The 19219-nt window shown below is 36.3% G+C and overlaps 1 protein-coding gene across 4 annotated transcripts in view; it reads right to left on the reverse strand.

Moving 5' to 3' along the window:
* The window catches only part of FAAP100 (FA core complex associated protein 100), a 43278-nt gene that overhangs the window by 16659 nt on the left and 7400 nt on the right, over positions 1-19219 (reverse strand). Inside the window, exons 5-8 of one of the 4 annotated variants that reach the window (XM_074265110.1) lie at positions 18396-19189; positions 17726-17910; positions 14461-14577; positions 6559-6645 (exon numbers count right to left, since the gene is read on the reverse strand). In XM_074265110.1, coding sequence (XP_074121211.1) covers positions 6559-6645; positions 14461-14577; positions 17726-17910; positions 18396-19189 — 1183 coding nt within the window. Of the gene's footprint in view, positions 1-6558; positions 6646-14460; positions 14578-17725; positions 17911-18395; positions 19190-19219 lie in introns of those variants that run through there. The other 3 variants (XM_074265111.1, XR_012481642.1, XR_012481643.1) reach the window with 3 other exon arrangements.

The raw sequence follows: 19219 nt of genomic DNA on the forward strand, positions 1-19219 counted from the left end.
AAGAATCCAGCCATTCTGGAGAGCAATTTGGAACTATGCCCCAAAAGTTATCAAACTGTGCATACCCTTTGATCCAGCAGTGCTGCTATTGGGCTTATATCCCAAAGAAATACTAAAGAGGGGAAAGGGACCTGTGCATGCCAAAATGTTTGTAGCAGCTCTTTTCGTAGTGGCTAGAAACTGGAAGATGAGTGGATGTCCATCAATTGGAGAATGGTGTAAATTATGGTATATGAATGCTATGTAATATTATTGCTCTGTAAGAAATGACCAGCAGGATGAATACAGAGAGGCTTGGAGAGATTTGCATGAACTGATGCTAAATGAAATGAGTAGAACCAGAAGATCACTATACACTTTAACAACAATATTGTATGAAGATGTATTCTGATGGAAGTGGATATCTTCAACATAAAGAAGATCCAACTCACTTCCAGTTGATCAATGACGGACAGAAACAACTACACCCAGAGAAGGAACACTGGGAAGTGAATGTAAATTGTTAGCACTACTGTCTATCTACCCAGGTTACTTATACCTTCAGAATCTAATACTTAATGTGCAACAAGAAAATTGGATTTACACACATATATTGTATCTAGGTTATACTGTAACACATGTAAAATGTATGGGATTGCCTGTCATCTAGGGCAGGGAGTAGAGGGAGGGAGGGGAAAATTTGGAAAAATGAATACAAGGGATAATGTCATAAAAAAAATTACTCCTGCATATATACTGTCAAAAAATTTTATAATTATAAAATTAAAAAAAAATAATAAAATTAAAAAATTAAAAAAATTTTTTAAAAAGGAAGTTTGGGAAAAGAGACATGTTTGAGGATCAAAGGTAACGAGTTTTGTTTTGGAAATACAGACTTTATAAAATAAATATAATGACCAAGTTTGGCCCTAGGGAAGAAAAATGAAAAAATATACTTTTCTCTCTTCCTTCAAGAGATTATGGCTGCTAGACTCTACTGATCAGTTTTGCTGAACTGTATTTCTCCCTTTCTTTAATTCTTCATTACAAGGAAAAACTTGCAGGGAAAAGGAGGGAGAGAGAAGAAGAGAGAGGAAAAAAAGGGGGGGGAGAGAGAAGGAATATATTTGGCAATTAAAATTAAGGTGATATGAAAGAAAAAAGATATCAATAATGTTAAGCAATTATTGGTTCTTGAAAAGAAAGGGCTGGCTGCCTTTTGCAAATGTTACCATGGAGAGTTCTCTCATCTCAAAGGAAAGCAGAGGAATCAGAATGCCTCTGAATCATGTTATTTTATTGAAATCCTAAGAGCCAGAGTTACAAGATCAAGTTCCCTCAGAATTTGCTCAAAGTCACACAGGTAAATAGATGGCTAAACTGGTATGTAATCTAAGTTGACTCCCAAATCACTGCTTCTCACTACAACATGCTACTTCTTTTGCTTGAAAACCCATCATCCTTCCATGGCCACCCATCTCATTTTCAGAAAACTAACTGGTAGGAAGTTTATCCTTGGGTCAAGCCTAAATTGGCCCTTTTGCAATTTCTATCCATTGTTCTGTCCATTGAGGTTAAGGAGAACAAATCTAATCCCTCCATATTCTATGTGTCAGCTCTTCAAACACAGCTCTGAAGTTACCCAGTCTTCTCTTCTCCAGTTTAAAGAGCCCCAGTGTTTTCAATAGGTCTTTCACCAACTTGGGTACCCTCCTCTGGATGTTCTCTAGATTATCACAGAATCTGAGAAGTGGAAAGGTCCTTATCAACTATCTAGTTTACCCCATACACAAACAATACCAGACTCTATCATGCTTGACAAGCGGTCATCCAGCTTTTGTTCAGACTTTCAAGGCAGCCCATTCCACTTCAGGACAGCTATTAATAAGATTTTTTCCTGTGCTTTCAGAAAAACCTGGAAAGACAAACAACCTGATACAAAGTGAAATGAGCAGAATAAGGAGAACATAGTAACAACACTATAAGATGATCAACTGTGAATGACTTAACTATTCTCAGCAATACAATAATTTTAAGACAATTCTGAAGAATTCATAATGAAAAATGTAATCCATCTTCAGAAAAAGAATTAATTAAGAGATTGAATGCAGATGGAAACATACTTTTTAAAAGTTTTTTTTTTAATTTTTAAAATTTTTCTTGGGGGTATTTAGTCTGTTTTCTATAACTAATGTGGAAATATACTTTGCATAACTGCACATACATAATCTTATCTCAATTTGCTTGTCTTCTCAATGAAGGAGAAGGAAAGGAAGGGAAGAAAAGAATTTGCACCTCAAAATTCTTAAAAATGAATGTTAAAATTTTTTACATGTAATTGGAAAAAATAAAATATTTTTTTTCAGACATTAATTCTAATCACTTTTTTTTACAAGTTCCATCCATTATGTTGGAATAAGTCTAATCCATCTTCCAGGGGCAGCACTCTAAAAACCTGAAAACACCAACAGTGTCTGGTCCCTCAAATACCCTACATATATTCCCAGAGTTTTGTCTTCTCCAGAGGAAATATCCCTAGCTTCTTCAAATGATCCCTCATATGATATGAACTCATCACCCCAAGGAGCTTCACCACCCCATTTACCATCTTCTGGACAATCTCTTAGCTTATCGATGTCCTTCTTGAACTGTGGCTACCAGAACTGAAAAATACTCCAGTCTTGAGGACAGAATACAGTGGGACTACTACCTCCTCAATCTTGGAAACTATGTTTCTGAATTCAGCCTAAGATGATATATTTGTGGTTACATCACACTGCTTACTCATCTCAAAGTCATTCCTAGATGTGGTACCTAGACATGAACACCATTTTTCACTTCTTCTACCCTCTCATCTAAAAATCGTGCTTCTTATTTCACCAGAAAAAAAAAAATTAAGGCATTCACCACGATCTCCTTCTTTTTCCCTCCTCCTCATCTCACACCATCCAAATGCTTTCTGCCACTTCTCTACCTTTACTCCTATCCCACATAAAGAAGTGGCTCTTCTTATTAAGGAAAACCTATATGTATAAGTGACACCAATCCATCTCATCTTCTTCAGCAAATGGCTCTATCATTCCCATTTTCACTTAATTTTACTCTCTCCCTCTCTACTGGCTCTTTCACTACTGCCTACAAACATCCCTATGTCTTCCCCATCCTTAAAACATCTTCCTTTAATCCATATATCTCCACTAGCTATTGTCCCACATCTCTTTTTCCCTTTTGTAGCAAAACTCCTTGAGAAGGTTCTTGATACTTAATGCCTCCAATTCCTTTCCTCTCATTCTTCTGAACCCTCTAGACTTTGGTTTTTAACCTTATCTTTCATTTGAAATTGTTCACTCCAAATTTAATAACAATTTCTTAATCACCATATCTAATGGCCTTTTAAAATCTCCATCCTTCTAAGGATCACTGAAGTCTCTGATTCTGTCAATTACTCTCTTCCTTTTGCCTAAGTTTCTGCGATACAGCTTTATCCTGGTTTTCTTCCTATTTATTTAACTGCTCCTTCTCAGGACCTTAGATCTTCACCCACATAATGCCCTGGGCTCTGTCCTGAGACCCCTTATATTCTCCCTCTTTACTATTTCGAATGATCATCTTTTCAATTCTCATGAATTCAATTCTCATCTCTACACTGAAAAAAATCTATTTATAGAGCCTTAAATTCTCCTAACCTCCACTCACATTTTCAATGGCCTATTAAACATATCACATTGGATATTCAAAACTGAACTCATTATCACTCTCCCCAAATTCTTTTACTATTGAAGGCATCAGCATCCTTCTTGTCACTCAGGCTCAAAAATTAAATGTTACCCTTAACTCCTTACTCTCACTTTCCATATCCAATCTGATGCCAAGCCTGTCAATTTTACCTTGTAATTTCCCCACTAAATGTCTCTTTCTCTCCTCTGGTATTGGCAGCATAGTGGTACAGGCCCTCATCATCTCTCATTTAGATTACTGCAACAACTTGCTGGTTGACTTCCCTAACTTAAGTTTCTCCCTATTCCATTCCACCTTCTGCTCAGCTATCAAATTAATCTTCTTAGAGAAGATCTATGTCACTCCCATTATTCAATGAACTCCAATGAGTCCTTATCACCTCCTGGAACAAATATAAAATCATCAGTTTAGCATTCACAGATTTTCACTTGATTCCCTTCTACGTTTCCAGTTTTCTTACTATGTACCAGTCCCTTACTGTGTATTTTTCAAACCAGTGACACTGACCTCCATACTATTCCTTGAACAAGATATTTCCTCTCCCGGCTGAATATTTTTACTACTTGTCTCCCAAGGAATTCTTTCCCTATTCATCTCTACCTCTTGGTTACCCTGGCTTCCTTCACGTCTCAGCTAAAATACTATCCTGTGAGAAATATTTCCTGATTCTCCTTAATACTAGTGTCTTTCTTCTACTGATCATCTCCAATTTATCTTCTATGTAGTTTGTTTGTACATACATAATTATTTGCATATTGAGTACCCATTAAACAGTCTTTTACCTTTCTTTGAATCCCAACACTTTGTACTGTGCCTGGTACATAAGTCCTTAGTCCTTAAACATTCATATATTATTTATTAATATTATTACTATGATTGACAAAACAGGATAGAGTATAGCAAGACCATCACCTTCCTAGATGTGGTCTTTGAACTAAAACTTTAAATTTGATAGGAATAGGGCAAGAACAATTATATACCCATTAATAAAAACAACACATACACAATCCTCAACAGCAGGACCAAGGATTAAAGAAGTTAAGAAAAGCTCTTTCTATGCTTAAAACATCATATAAACACAAGACATTTTGTTAGGAGTGGTGGGTGATTAGTAAGCTGAAAGCAGAGGCAGTCTGGAAAAGAGTTCAGGGTTCATGGAAGAGAAACGCCTTAAGCACATCCTAAAGGAGAAGAGGGAACAATGATTCCCCAAAGGAAAGTTCTGGGAACATAACATTCTCCCACTGTAATAGAGGCAGAAGAAGTACACAGCAGGAATAAGAGCTAGATGTGTCTTTAGGATCAAGATGAAAGAGCCTAATAGAAAAAAAGAGAGCACAGAAGCAAAAATATCAGATAAGAGAAAGCCTGAGACTATTATCTATTATCAGAAGAGCAAGTATTTGTGAGCTGATTCCCATGCACTGATGATATCTTTACCTGATTGTTCTCATTACCACTTGGAAAAAGGTTGGCTGAAGGATTGCAGAACATGGAACAGTTTCTCTGTGAAACTAAAGGTCTCAGACTAAAATTGAAACCCATGCTCATAGTTGAAAGGTACCTCAAAGATTATCTAATCCATCCATTCCTGAAGGAAAATTTTCCATTCATCATTTCAGAGAAACCATCTTCTAGCCTTAGCTTGAAGATTGTCCACAGAAGGCAACCCACTATCTCCCAAAACAACTTAGTCTACTTTTGGATAACTAATTATTTGGATAACCATATCAAGTTTAAATTTGTCTTTCTGTAATATCTACCCATTTCTCCTAGTTCTTTGCCTTTTGGGACTAAGCAGAAAAAGTTTAATTTTTAATCCTTGTGAAAGTTCTTCAAATACTTGAAAACAATAATTATCTTTTAAATCTTTTCTTATCTAGGATACTTCTCCCCAATTTCTTTTAATCAATCATTATATGGCATGATCTCAAGTTCCTTCATTAGTCTAGTTACCCTGTTCTAGACATTTTCCAACTTATCAGCGTGGTCCCCAAAATTGTAATTCACCTGAATTTAGTTATTTAAACCAGGGGATTTCTTATTATGTCCCTAAACATTATATCCCTAATTAGTTTGTCAACTTCATTAACTATTCTATCCCTCCTAGTTCAATGATAATACTCCTTGGTAAAGAAAATAGAAACAAAGTAAGGGTTAAATATCTCTGATTTTTGTCCATTGTCTGACATTATCTCCCATTTACTCCAAGCAATGGTCCTATTCCTTCTTTGATCTGTCTTTTCCCCAACATAGTTTTTAAAAAACATCTTTTTTCCATATCTTTAGCTTTCTTCATTATCTTTAGATCAATCTAAACTTTAGCACTCCTGAGTTATACTTATAGGACCATGATTCCTTTTGTATATTGTTACCTGTTCTCACTGATATCATACCCATATGCAATCAATCAATCTGCCCTTTTCTATTTGGGTCATGCCCTAAACTATTTAGAAAATATTAGAATAGGCTCCACTTCAGTTTGAAAGTTTATGCCTGATTCACAGAGGGACCAGACATCAACCACACCTTAACTGCAGAAGCGTATGGGATAAGCATTAACATTGAGCAGTTCTTGGAATAATGGTAGGCAACATCTGTGGTACCATAAAGGGATAGCTACAAATCCTTTTTCCCTTCTAGTTATGTGTTTATATAATGATCATGTATGTAAGATCACCTGCTGGCATTCCTGTTACAAGGATACCTAAACAGAAATTTATTAAAGTTACATGGACAAGAATGTGATGTAAGCCCCAAATTATCCCATTACCCCCAGACCAATTAAAGCCTACCACAATAGCAGGTTTTCTAGAAGAGAGGATGCAAGCTGTCACTCACCTCATGATTGGCATGGATTTGACGAAGATATTGCACACGGAGATCAGGTGGGTTAGAGCCCTGAGCAGCCTGTTCCATGATCATTACCTATATAGAATAAAGCAAAGTAGAAGAGTAAATGAAAAACAAAAAGAATTAAAAAGCTAGTGGACAAATTCTACTATCCCTTCCTAGAGTGGCCTACAGAAGACTTCTAAAGAATTTTACTCCTTGTTTTCTAAATAGCTGCTTGCTTAGGCATTGTGACTGTTTCCTTTTTTCTGTTCTGAATTTGTCCTCTGACAGTCACCAGTCATGTTTATTTCTCCATCGCCTATCCTGATGTATACCGAAAGTCCTTGGGGATGGTGTGTTTCTTCTTGGAGGGATCCCAGATTCATTTCTGGCATCTGTTCTCTATCCCCTTCTTAGAATGAAAAAATTAACTCTGTTCAAACTCATCTCTTCACTGCCTCTCCCTGGATAAGTTTGACATTTTTCCTTTTATCTTCTGCAATCTTCTTTTAGATCTTCATCTTTACTGCCTCCCTCCCTACTTTTACACTCTATTAATTTCATTCTATAATCTTCCCAGGCCTCTGTAGTGCCTGCTGTTTTATGCCTCTCTCCGGCAACTCTCCTGCTTACCCTTCACTGCTTTTTCTCCTTTCCTGTTCATCCATATGAATTATTTTATCACACAAGGAATGGTTAAGGCTTTTGTTGATGCTCTTATATAGAAATCTAGAAGGTGATAGTTATTGATTCTGAAATAATTTTCATTTTGTCCTTTTTCATCCACTAATCTTCTCATCTCCCTCACAAAATTTCAGCTCCATCTCTAGTTCATCTTCTCCATTTCTTTTTTTCTTCGGACTCACCTTTGGGTCCAATTTTAATTTTAGATGCTCTGATATTCCTCACCTGAGCAATCCCCATGGTCTTTACTGTAAGGACATTGGTGAGACCTGCTCCTGCCTTCAAACCCTTAAAGTTGTCTCATGCAGAGGCCTACAATGAAGTGTTCTATTTATTCACTCCTCTTAGTCTAGTTTATGGTTGCATCATTAAAAAAAGAAAAAACAAGAAACAAAAAACCTCCCAGTCTTGTTGCTTTCTGAAAATTTTGCTACAAAATCTCAATTAGCTCACCTAACTATGATGTGAGAACAAAGGGATAGAAGGAGGCACATCAAAACTCATCAGCTGCGACCACAGCTGAATGAGCCAAAGATATATGAGGCACAATGCCCAAATCAATTTCAAGAACCATCTTCTATTTCCCTATTCTTCATTTCCTATGTGTATTAAGTATGAATGTGAATGTGTGTGTATAGTATATAAAGGAATAGAGTAAGAGAAAAAGAGACAGAAAGAGAAACACCTTCAAGCAAATCCACACACATATGGCATTCAATTCAACTTCAACAAGTATGTATTTAAGTGTTTATTAAGGGAAAAGCAATATGTTCAGCCTTGAAGATTTTAAAAAATTTTCAAATGTGAAAAATAACTATATTGCAAATGAGAATGTGCTAAGTGCATATATATTACTTTTTATATAAAGCCTTTCTTGATTCTCCCAAGTACTAATGTTCCCCCACTAAACCCACTTTATATTTAATTGTAAGGTACTAGATTATCTTTAATCAGTCAATCAGTAACTATTTATTAAGCACCTCCTATGTGCTAGGCATTGTGTGAAGCACTGGAACTTTATAAAGGAAGGCAAAAGAAAGTCCCTGCCCTCAAGGAGCTCACAGCTAATGGGAGACCCAACATGCAAACAACTATGTACAAACAAGCTATGTACAGGAGAAGTAGGAAATAATCAACAAAGGGTAATCATTAGGTTAAGGGGAATCAGAAAAGGCTTTATACAGAATGGGGGATTTTAGCTAGGACTTGAAGGAAGCCAGGAAGTAAAAATGAGGAGGGAGAGAATTTCAGACGTGAGAGACAGTCAGGGAAAATACCCAGAGTCAGGAGAGGAAACATTTTGTCTAAGGAACATCCAGGAAGCCAATGTCATATGGGTGAGGTGTGAAGTATAAGACTAGAAGTTTGAGGGGAGAGGGAAGAAAGATTATAAAAGATTCTGAATGACAAAGAAAGGCTTTTATATTTAGTGCTGAAGGTGACAGGGAACTAGTGAAGTTTATTCCATACATACATACTAGTTATCTTCCCCATTAAAACATGAGTTCCTTGTGAGTAGTCATTATTTCATTTTTGTATTGGAATTCCCAGAGCCTACCACAATGCTTAGCACATAATAAGTACTTAATAAATGCTTAATTTTGTTTGATTAAGTAGTAAGTAGTAAGAGGAATCACAGAGGTGGCACCTGAGCTAGACTTTGAAGAAAGGGAGGAATATAAACAGGCAGATGTGTAAACAGTATATTTCCGGTATAAGACAACCACAAAGGCATGGAGAAGAGAACTCAAAAGTTAGTAGCTCTATCTTTCTCAAAGAAAGCACATGAATAACAAAAGTGCAAAATAAAGATACAATACAGTAGAAGGTTGAAGCCAGATTGTGGAAAGTCTTTAATGACTGAATGATTGAAAACACGTTTAGTGTTAACTATATGGCAAGCCCTGTGCTAAGCACTGAGAAAAGAAATATGAAAATATAGTCCCTAACACATCACGGAACTTACATTTTCTTTTTCTTTTTTTTTCTGAGGCTAGGGTTAAGTGACTTGCCCAGGGTCACACAGCTAGGAAGGGAACTTACATTTTCATACAGCAGATTAAGACTTCATATTTCTTCCTATAGATCAGTTGTGTCTAAGATGGGTTATGTGCCCCACAAGGGGTATACAAGAAGATCTACTAGGTGCCAGTATAGGAAGAAAATCTTTTTTTTTTTTAGAACTTTTTTTTTAATATTAAATTTTTATATAAAATAAGAAAGAAATTAGGTTTCACTAATATTTAATATATAACTGATGCTGCTGCCCTCACTATTTGGTTCATATGTGAAATGTTGAAGTGTGATACAGAACATGAGGTATCCTGAGAACTAGACATTCTACACAGCATGGAGGGGCTGACGATGCCACCCTCACTCATTCCAAAGTATTAAATTTTGTGTCAGCCTTCTTAAGTGGATTTACAGATTACATTATCTAGTTTTAATTAAACTAACTCTCAAAATGGTCAAGTGGCTTAAAAAGATTCCTGCAAAGAAACCATGGATTGAGGATAATACTAATAATACTGCACAACTGAACAAAAAAAATGGCAGAATGATGCTTCTGCCTTTCCTTCATCAGCTACGTTACAGGCATAAATAATGATGAACTAATTGGATCTGACATAAAGTGGGCCAAAAAAATTGTCAAGATTATCTGAAATATGAATTTTTATCCTCTTTGTTTAACATACCTAAAGATATTAGCCAATGACAGTATGAAGCCAATATAATTGTCAAAGTATTTAAGAAATTAAGTTTTTGTTGCTGAAAACTATGTATATCACCTATAAGAACTCATATACTACTCTTAAATAACTTGAAAATAGAACTTTCTAACCTGTTAAAAAATCTTTCAAAAAATTTCATTGAGTTTTGAACCCATCTGTTAAAAATGTAAAAAGGTAACACTTTTCAATTAATTTACTTGAACAATTGAATGGCTGCAGGGAAGATGGGAATTTATTATTCAAAATACTACAAAAACCTTTGTACAACTGGTAGAAGGAATTGAAAAATATTCATCATGATTTAATAAGTACAGTCATTGATGCACTTTTTTCACTTGAATCTATATGATTTTATGAGATATCTTTGTCAGATATGACAAGCCAGTAAGACTAAACTTCAAAATAAATTGAACTTAGAAGTAGTCCCTGGAATTACTATAACACAAAGTGATAAACCAAGATTTTTTTTGTAGTGAAACATATTAAATAGCAATGTTTGAAGAAAAATTAATGATTTTAGAGGTAAAAACATTAATAAAATTAAAATATTTAATCTTCTATTTTGGCATATATTTTTCTTATTATACATAATATATAATTTATAAGCAAATACATATTGGGGTGTGTACTCAGAACTTTTTTTTACTAACAACACAGAATTCTTTTGGAGATCACCAATAACGCCCTTAGGGAAATCACTGAAGGCTTTGGAGCCTGGGAATGAAGTGACTATTCCCAGGCCTGAAGAAGACTGCTTTGTCAATTTCATGACCTACAGATTAGAGATAAGATCAGAGACAAGGAGACCAGTCAGAATGTTCCAACAATAGTTCAGGTAAAAAGTTGTGATAGTCTGAGAATTATGCTGATGGCAGTATGAGTGAAGGGGAAACAGGCAAAAGAGAACTGTTGCAGAGGAAGAACCAACAAGAGTTGGCAACTGCCTGAATATAAGAAATAAGGAGAGAAATCCCAGTTAATTCTCGATGTACTGAACCCGTGCCTATTCAACAGTAAATATTTGTTGAACTGACATGGCTAATAGAGCTCATCTTCTACTCTTGCTATCAGCAAAACACATTTTACATCTAAACCATTTCAAACAAATCTTTTCCAGCCTAGCTTAAAGGAGTGGTTTTATATTTCATTCTTTTTCATAGAACAAATAGGATGAAGTTGTAACTATACTTTGCCTAAAACTCCCAAAGTAGTCTCTGTTCTTTTTTCTTTCGGTATCTTCCTAGCCTGGTCAGTTGTCTTTGAGACATGGAGAAGCCTTGTTCTCAGAGCTACAAAATGTAGAATTATGGGCCCTAGTTTATAAAAACTTTTGAGATATGGTTTCAGGCAAGGACCAAAGACAAAAATTTCCTGAAACACAGAGCTTTGTGAACACTAAGTGACAAATTACAAAACATCTGAACTACTGGACCACATCACAGGCAATCCCTGTACACATCCCTGAGCTCTGACTCAAACTTGTTGTGTGACTTGTTTCCTGATCTTATGCTCTACTGATTTTTCACTTCCCTAAACTGTTTAAATATGCCCCACAGATCCCAAATGAATCTTCAAAAATATGTCTACAGTGGGAGTTTTCTAATGTAATGGAAAAAAAGCAAAAGATTTAGATTTTACTATTAGATTCATAACCTTAGATCAATCATTTACCATCTCTGGACCTTAGTTTCTTCATCTATACAATGAGAAGTTGATTCTATAATTTTTAAGATATGATAATTATATGTAAAAGTGCTTTGTAAACCTCGGGGCAATATATAACTGTAGATATTATTATTTCTTTTTTCTAATCTTTTTTAATGAAGCTGAAATACAGAGTCCTAAGACAAGCCACTATCCTATTATTCTTTTTCCCTGAATCTTCTACAGACCATTGTATAGGGGGATAAGATAAATGTTCTTTTAGTTTAAAAAGATTATGAAATAAGCTCATCCTCTGTAGATTCATTGAAGGCATTTCTGGTGTACTTCCTGTAGCAGATAGGATAACTGGTCCTATCCTGTTGACATGTTGATCAAACATGGTTTTTCTCTCTGCTACTTCTCAAAAAAACTTTTGAAAGCTTTTTGTTCCCTGTAAGTTTGGAGATATATTTTTTCGAATCATGACATCTATTAAGAATGTTACTCTTCAGTTTTTACAAATCAATGTGATATTCAGGTTATTGTAAGCTATTGCTTGTTCAGACTATAATAATAATCTGATTTCAGTATAGTTTATTATCTACTTTCTTCAGTATATTTGTATTTGTAGCATGGGAATTTGTCATTTGTCAGTTCATAAAAAACAACAAGCTTCTGACATATAATTCTAGCTATTAGATTTTACCTTGCTAAGTAAAGATTTCACAAGATGAAGAAATTGTTTTTATTTTTTTCACCTCTAACTTACCACATCACATTTAAAAAAAAAAAAAAACCTTCAAAAAGCCTTGTAACAAATATGCATACTCAAGCAAAATATACTTTAACAATGACTATGTTTTGAACCTATCTTACAATCTAGATCCATTATCTCTCAGTGAGAAGGCAGGTAAATTTTGTTTTAGATATAATTTCATTTGTTTTAAATATAATTTCTAGAGTATGTATTAAGTGCAGAATTTTCAATGACCTGTCATTGAAGTGTCATCAACTTTTCCTCTTCAGATATTATTAGCCTCTCAATTTCAGATAATGTAGACTTAATGATGAAATCATTTTTTGATTACCTTTGTAGTGGTCAGCAAGATGTTGTTTGATGACATGGAGCAGAAGGTATAATTGAAAAAGAAAAAGGATAAAACCCTTGCCTATAACTGGTAAGATCTGATTCCAATTTTGTTGTGCTAAGAGCACTTGTGTATAATAAAATTATTCATGTTTTTAGTCCATTTCATAAACATTTAACAATTGCTTTCTTTCAGTACCAATTGCCTCAAAAAATTTCCAACAGGTGGATGTTGGTATTTCTGATTTGTTCAGATGTACTTTGCTGATATTGTGGTATCAGAACATGAAAGAACATTGCTGCCCTACGTGCCAAGAGGATTATATGATGAACTGAGTAGTGCCAGCCTGACAACCCTATACCTATTTTTAAGATTCATATAAAAAGTTTTATTACACTGGTCAGGGTATTATTCAAATTAGTAGTATATACTAAGCCTAAGCCCTAAGTAGACAGAATTTGAGGGTTCTTGTCATGCCTTCACAGCTATTATTGCAGTCTCAAGACAGGGCTAACTACATCATCCTGGATGCCATTGTATTACATTGCTGTTGCACCCTCTTTTTTTATCCATGACATGGATGATAGGTTAGACTTTGAGAATGTGAGGCCCTGGGAGGTTAAATGGCTTGTCAAAAATCACATAGGTGATTGTGTTGGAAGCAGGATTTGAATTCAGATAAACTGACTCCAGCGTCAATGTTCTTTCCTTTGCATCATACTGGCTCCATGTTATTATCTTCATTCTTATTCTTATTTTAAAATGTGTGATCCAAAGAGATTTTGGAAATGGTAAGCTAAGGAAGCTTTCTATAAATCAATGAATGGTCAGTAGATTTTAGGAATTCTAACATCCAATTCAGAAACAGTCCTGCATATTAGAGAATCACCAACCAATTTTAACTTAAAAATATGCAAACTACTGGATTTCTCCTTCCGATTCTAATTCAAACTAATTTTCTGGATCAGTTACCTTAATGCAGGACTTCTTAAACTTTTTCCATCTGTGACCCCTTTTTGCTTGAGAAATTTTTATATGATGTCAAGTGTATAGGTTTATAAAATAGATATAAAAATTAAATGCTTATTGATAATAAATCATAATTTCATGACCCTCCCGTTCAATTATGAGACCCCTTTTAAATTTAAGAATTTGGGACCTAATGGCATATTATATACTAAGGATCAGGTGCTCATTTTATATTCAGAGTGTGAGCTGATGGAGATAGAATGAGGCAGCAACAAAAATATGGGAACTTAAATTCTATAGTAAGTGAGCCAAAAAACTTTCTTGTATATTTAGTATAACTAATAAATTTAATGCTTTTATCTGAATACCATAAAGAATTTAGACACTGTTCCCAACACCATATGACCCTGCAGAGGTAGATCAAGGACAAATACTAGGAAAGAATGGCATCTGAAAGGAAAGAGGCCGGCTGCTTGCTGTGAGAGATGGCTGTTTCCATGGTAAACAAGAGCACACAATACCAGATTACTTTTGGCTACAGTGAAACTTAGCACTGTTTCAGATACATTTAGAAGCAGAATAGACAAGAGTGAGATAGATTTTCCTGCAATATCCTGGCATGGTAACTGTAGCTCATGCTACAAGCAGCTAAACTGAACACATAGGGACCCCATAAAGCTATTTAAAACCATTCCTGCTCTCTTCTGTTTGGGGATATGCTGGTAGGGCTCTCAGCAGAATGTTTCATAGATTAATGGGTCTCACTGCCTCACTGATGAGTTTTTAAATACCTGGATGCGTCTGATCACTGCATGATGCACCCTGCACATGTTAGCCAGAGAGGGGCTCTCCATCTGGATTTCTACAGCCTGGATGGGCCCTGCAGGGCACAGCTCAGTCACAGCCACCTGCAACAAAGAAGAGATCCTTACTGCAAACTTTGCGTGTCGTTGAATTTCATTAAAGGGGATGAAGGGACTCCATTCAGTCCTTCTCTAAAATCTCTGATGTAGTTACTTCCCCTCTCATTGAGATATATCTATTGAAATCTTTTGGCAGGAGTCAAAAGTCATGTACATGGCAGGGGTTCCCACATCATCTAGCTTAACATCACCATGCTATTTATTTGCTAGAAGCTAACAGTACTTGAACATAAAAGATAATCACTGTGGCATAGGCTACTGTACTACTATCATTAGTTCTAAGTCTGACAGGCCAGTTACCTGTCAAAAATCAATGCTAGTTATTTTCTAAATAGATGTTTCCGGTGGGGTCTAACAATATAGAATGAGTTTGATAACATGGAACACTTGTCTCCTTAAAATCAAGACCTGCTGAACTCACTTCAGGGCCTCAAGCCAGATCTATCTTCCACAGAAGACTCTGGAGTGACTAGTTTAATCATGCCTCCATGGAAACCATAAGTCTTCAACCTTGTCAGCCCACTGCCACCAAAAGCACATTAATGAGACAGACCTGTATCCCAATACTCAATAACAGGTACATAGCTACATTAAAGGATTTAATGTGAAAAGCTGAGACCTGGGTTGTACTAATGCTGTTAGTATTCATATTGTTGGTATTAGTGTTTATAGATATGAAAAGCTAAAGTCAAGTTGTATCTTCTGATTAGCCAGTCATCTGTCCAGGAAGTTTTACTCAACTTTGTCAATAATGCAGACTTTCCTTCCAGTAAATCTGAGGTAAAACAGAAAGCCAGAGAAGTCTATCTTGTCCACTGTCATTAGCATACAGGACAATCTATCCTCCACTACAGGGATTTTAATTAGGATTTTGCTCCTTTTGAGACCATTAGCTCCTTCTACTGGATCCTATGGGAAATGCAAGATGTTGGCTATAAGTGACTACTGATCTGGATAGCACCATTATCATCAGTTTTTTCTGTAAGTTCCTCAGGTCAAGCTCCATTTGGTCATTGTTTGGGTCCTAACTGATTCAGATGGAATGTAAATAATAATCATTTCTACTTTGGCCAGAACATCTGAGGGTCTTTCTCCCAAATTCATTCATTCATTCATTTATACATATATATATATATATATATATATATATATATATATATATATATATATATATATATATATATATATATTTTGGACTAGGTGAAAGAAGAGATTCTTTGCCTCAATTGCAACCTGCCTTTAATCGATAAATGGAGGCAGCCTCAGTCAAACTGAGACCTGTTGAAGACCTTACTTAAAAAGGCCAAAGTTTACTGGACATATTAAAGAGATATTAAAGAAAGGAAAGGCTCCCATATGTACAAAAAATGTTTGTGGCAGCCCTTTTTGTAGTGGCTAGAAACTAGAAAATGGATGGATGCCCATCAATTAGAGAATGGCTGGGTAAATGGTAATATATGAATGTTATGGAATATTATTGTACTGTAAGAAATGATCAGCAGGATGAATACAGAGAGGCTTGGAGAGATTTACATGAACTGATGCTAAGTGAAATGAGCAGAACTAGAAGAACACTATACACTTCAACAACAATCAATTCTGAAGTGGCTATCTTCAACAATGAGAGGATCCAAATTGATCAGCAATGAACAGAACCAGCTACACCCAATGAAAGAACACTGAGAAATGAGTATGGACCATTACACTTTCTGTTATTGTTTGTTTGCATTTTTGTTTTTCTTCCCATGTTATTTTTACCTTCTGTCTAAATCTGATTTTTCTTGTGTAGCAAGACAACTGTATAAATATGTATACATATATTGTATTCAACATATACTTTAACATATTTAATATATATGGGACTACCTGCCATCTAGGGGAGGGAGTGGAGGGAAGGAGAAGAAAAGTTGGAACAGAAATTTTTGCAAGAGTCAGTATTGAAAAATTACCCATGCATATACTTTGTCAATAAAAAGCTATAATTTTAAAAAATAAAAAATGAAAAAAAGGCCAAAGTTTGTCTTCCATTTTATCCAGGGCCATCTCCAGTGGTCTTGACTCATATCTGACCACTGAATCCAGATGGTTCTGGAGGGGAAAGTGAGGTAGGTGACCTTGCCTAGCTCTCCCTCCTTAGATCCAATTCCCTTGCATGTCATGGCATCACCTCCCTGATGTTATGGTTTTCTTTGAGAACAAAGGACAAACAAGAACAAGTTCCCAATACCACAGAGTAGCACCTAGAAGCTGCTTTTTGCCCCATCTCAAGTTTACTTTAGACTGAAACCATCTGGGGATTCCAAGATCTCCAGGAGACTGAACCAACTGAGGTAGGCCTCTGAGATTTCCCTGATTAACAGGCAAATCCCAGATCAACATTTCAAAATCATGATGGCTTCCTAAAAGTCATCTACATCTGAAGCAGTCCAGACAACCTGAGCTCATATAATTTTCCCTTCTCTAGGAGAAAGATGAAAGGGCCAGGGAAAAAGCACAAATATTTTTTGCACTTTTGAATTGCTGTATACAGCACTGCAAATTGGGAAGGAATGAGGAAAGCAAAAATGGTTGCACAAAAGCACTCTCAGCCTTTTACTTCAACAAGGATATGTGCTAGATGTTCCCAAGAGAAAGCTGTTGGATCTGACATCAATTTCAGCTCTGGGAATCAGACTGACTTCAGAAAGGAAGTGAAAAAAACAAAGGATTTATTCTCAAAAGATAGTCTCTATCTAAGAGCCCTCTAGGAGTTCTCAGGGTTTTGCTTCTTCTAATAAAAAAGAGGTCTACTTTTTTTGGCATTAATAATTAACTTATAATTAATAAAACCAGATTTTATGTCACTGGTTTCTTATGAAAAAACAGTTACTCTTATCAGTGAGGGTTTTTTCCACATTGGCAAGTGGAATTAAGTGAGGTAAAGAACTCATATCAGAATGGTCCATGCACTTAAGTAGTATGTGACTGTGGTTCTATACTACCTTTGTAACCACAAGACTTAGCCTATACCTCCCACAGAAGACATAAGCTACTGACCCTAGGTACTATGTGAGATAGAACTTCTGCTGCTGTCCCACAATATGACTGAGATAATGTGAAGAGAAATTAGGGTGGAACGGGTTAAGGATGGGACCTGGTAAAGATTTCCCTGCAGAAACAGGTGAGCTAACCCATTCCTTGCCTCTCGAACGAGGAGGTGGATGTCGTTTCCATCTGGGGCCACCCCCTGGACTTCTGTCAGCACCTGTGTCTTCACTATGTCCACTATGGAATTCTCAGCCAATAGCCACTGGAGAGTAGCACAACACAGGGGGACTTCTGGAAAGGCAGAAAAAAGAATACCTATCACTTTAGGGAAAGCTACACACACATTGCTTTAGTGGCCAATTATCTACCAAGAATAGCTTGCCAAATCAAATCCTCCCTTCCCTTTGCTACTGTTCTGTTAATTAGGCTAAAAGAGTCCACTTAGAAAATTTTTAAAAGTTCAAAAAGCCCAGCTCCTTCAAAAGGAAAGACAGAATACTTAAATAGCCTACTATTCTTTTGGAGTTTTAAGATCGAGTGTGTTCATAATAGGGGAGAAGAGTCATGAAGTTCTATCTCTAAGACATAAATTCAAAAGGTTTAGATATAACAGTCTGCAGCACCCCAACCCTTAAACACACCAGAAAAGGAAACAGTAATTGGTGCAATAAGGAATGATGCAATGGTAAGGAAAGATGTATTAGATGTATCTAATTTTCCTAGGTTCTGAAGTCCTTTCAGGGTCAGAGAAAGAATTATTAGTCATTATCACCCACCTGAACAATATTCCTTCAGGGCATTTTTAAGCAACTCAGATGACACCTTGACTGAGGCCACAGATGGTGGAAGGTACTTGGCTCTAAGGAAGTCTGGTCCCATTGGCTCAATGTTCTTCATATGTTCAGGGTCTACTTGCCCTCTGGAGGCTTCTAAAAAGGTTTTCACAGGGTCACTGGTAGGGCTGGGAAGGCCTGGAACTTGCACTTCAGCCACTGCAAGGCTAGGAAAACGAAGGCACTGCAGCATATCCACAGTGTATTCACCCAGGGGCAAGAAGATACCATCTCGGTCAGGCAGGATGTCAGGGGGGCAATCATCAAAAAAGGGGGCATCCAGAGAATCTGAAGAGGTTAAAGCACTGCCTAGAATCTCTTTCAGGCTATAAAATAGTGCACAGGATATGGTCACAGGTAGATCTAATTTGCCATTTTCATTGGAGCCAAGTGGTAATGTCACTTCCCTTTTACTGCCAGGAGTGAGCTGATCAACTGGAATGGTGTAAGTGATGGCAGAGCCAACAGAGTCCACTTCTAAGGCACAGGAACTAGTAAACACTTGAATGCAAAAAGTCCACCCTTGGTCTAGACTGTAGTCACTACTATTCTCAAGCAAACAAGTGGCTGTTAGTATATCCCGGAGTTGAAAGCGACTCCAGGCAGTGGTGGTGGTACAATTTATGGGCTTTGGTCCTTCTCGATTAGACAGAAGGGCACAGCTCACATTCATGGCTTCATTGAGGCACGTCAGGGCACGGTTCCGCTGATCAACTGCCTTCTTCAGGAAAGATACTCTATAAGAAAGAATCCTTGGTTTGTTAACA

Source organism: Sminthopsis crassicaudata, chromosome 4, assembly GCF_048593235.1.
Source record: "Sminthopsis crassicaudata isolate SCR6 chromosome 4, ASM4859323v1, whole genome shotgun sequence".
NCBI lineage: Eukaryota > Metazoa > Chordata > Mammalia > Dasyuromorphia > Dasyuridae > Sminthopsis > Sminthopsis crassicaudata.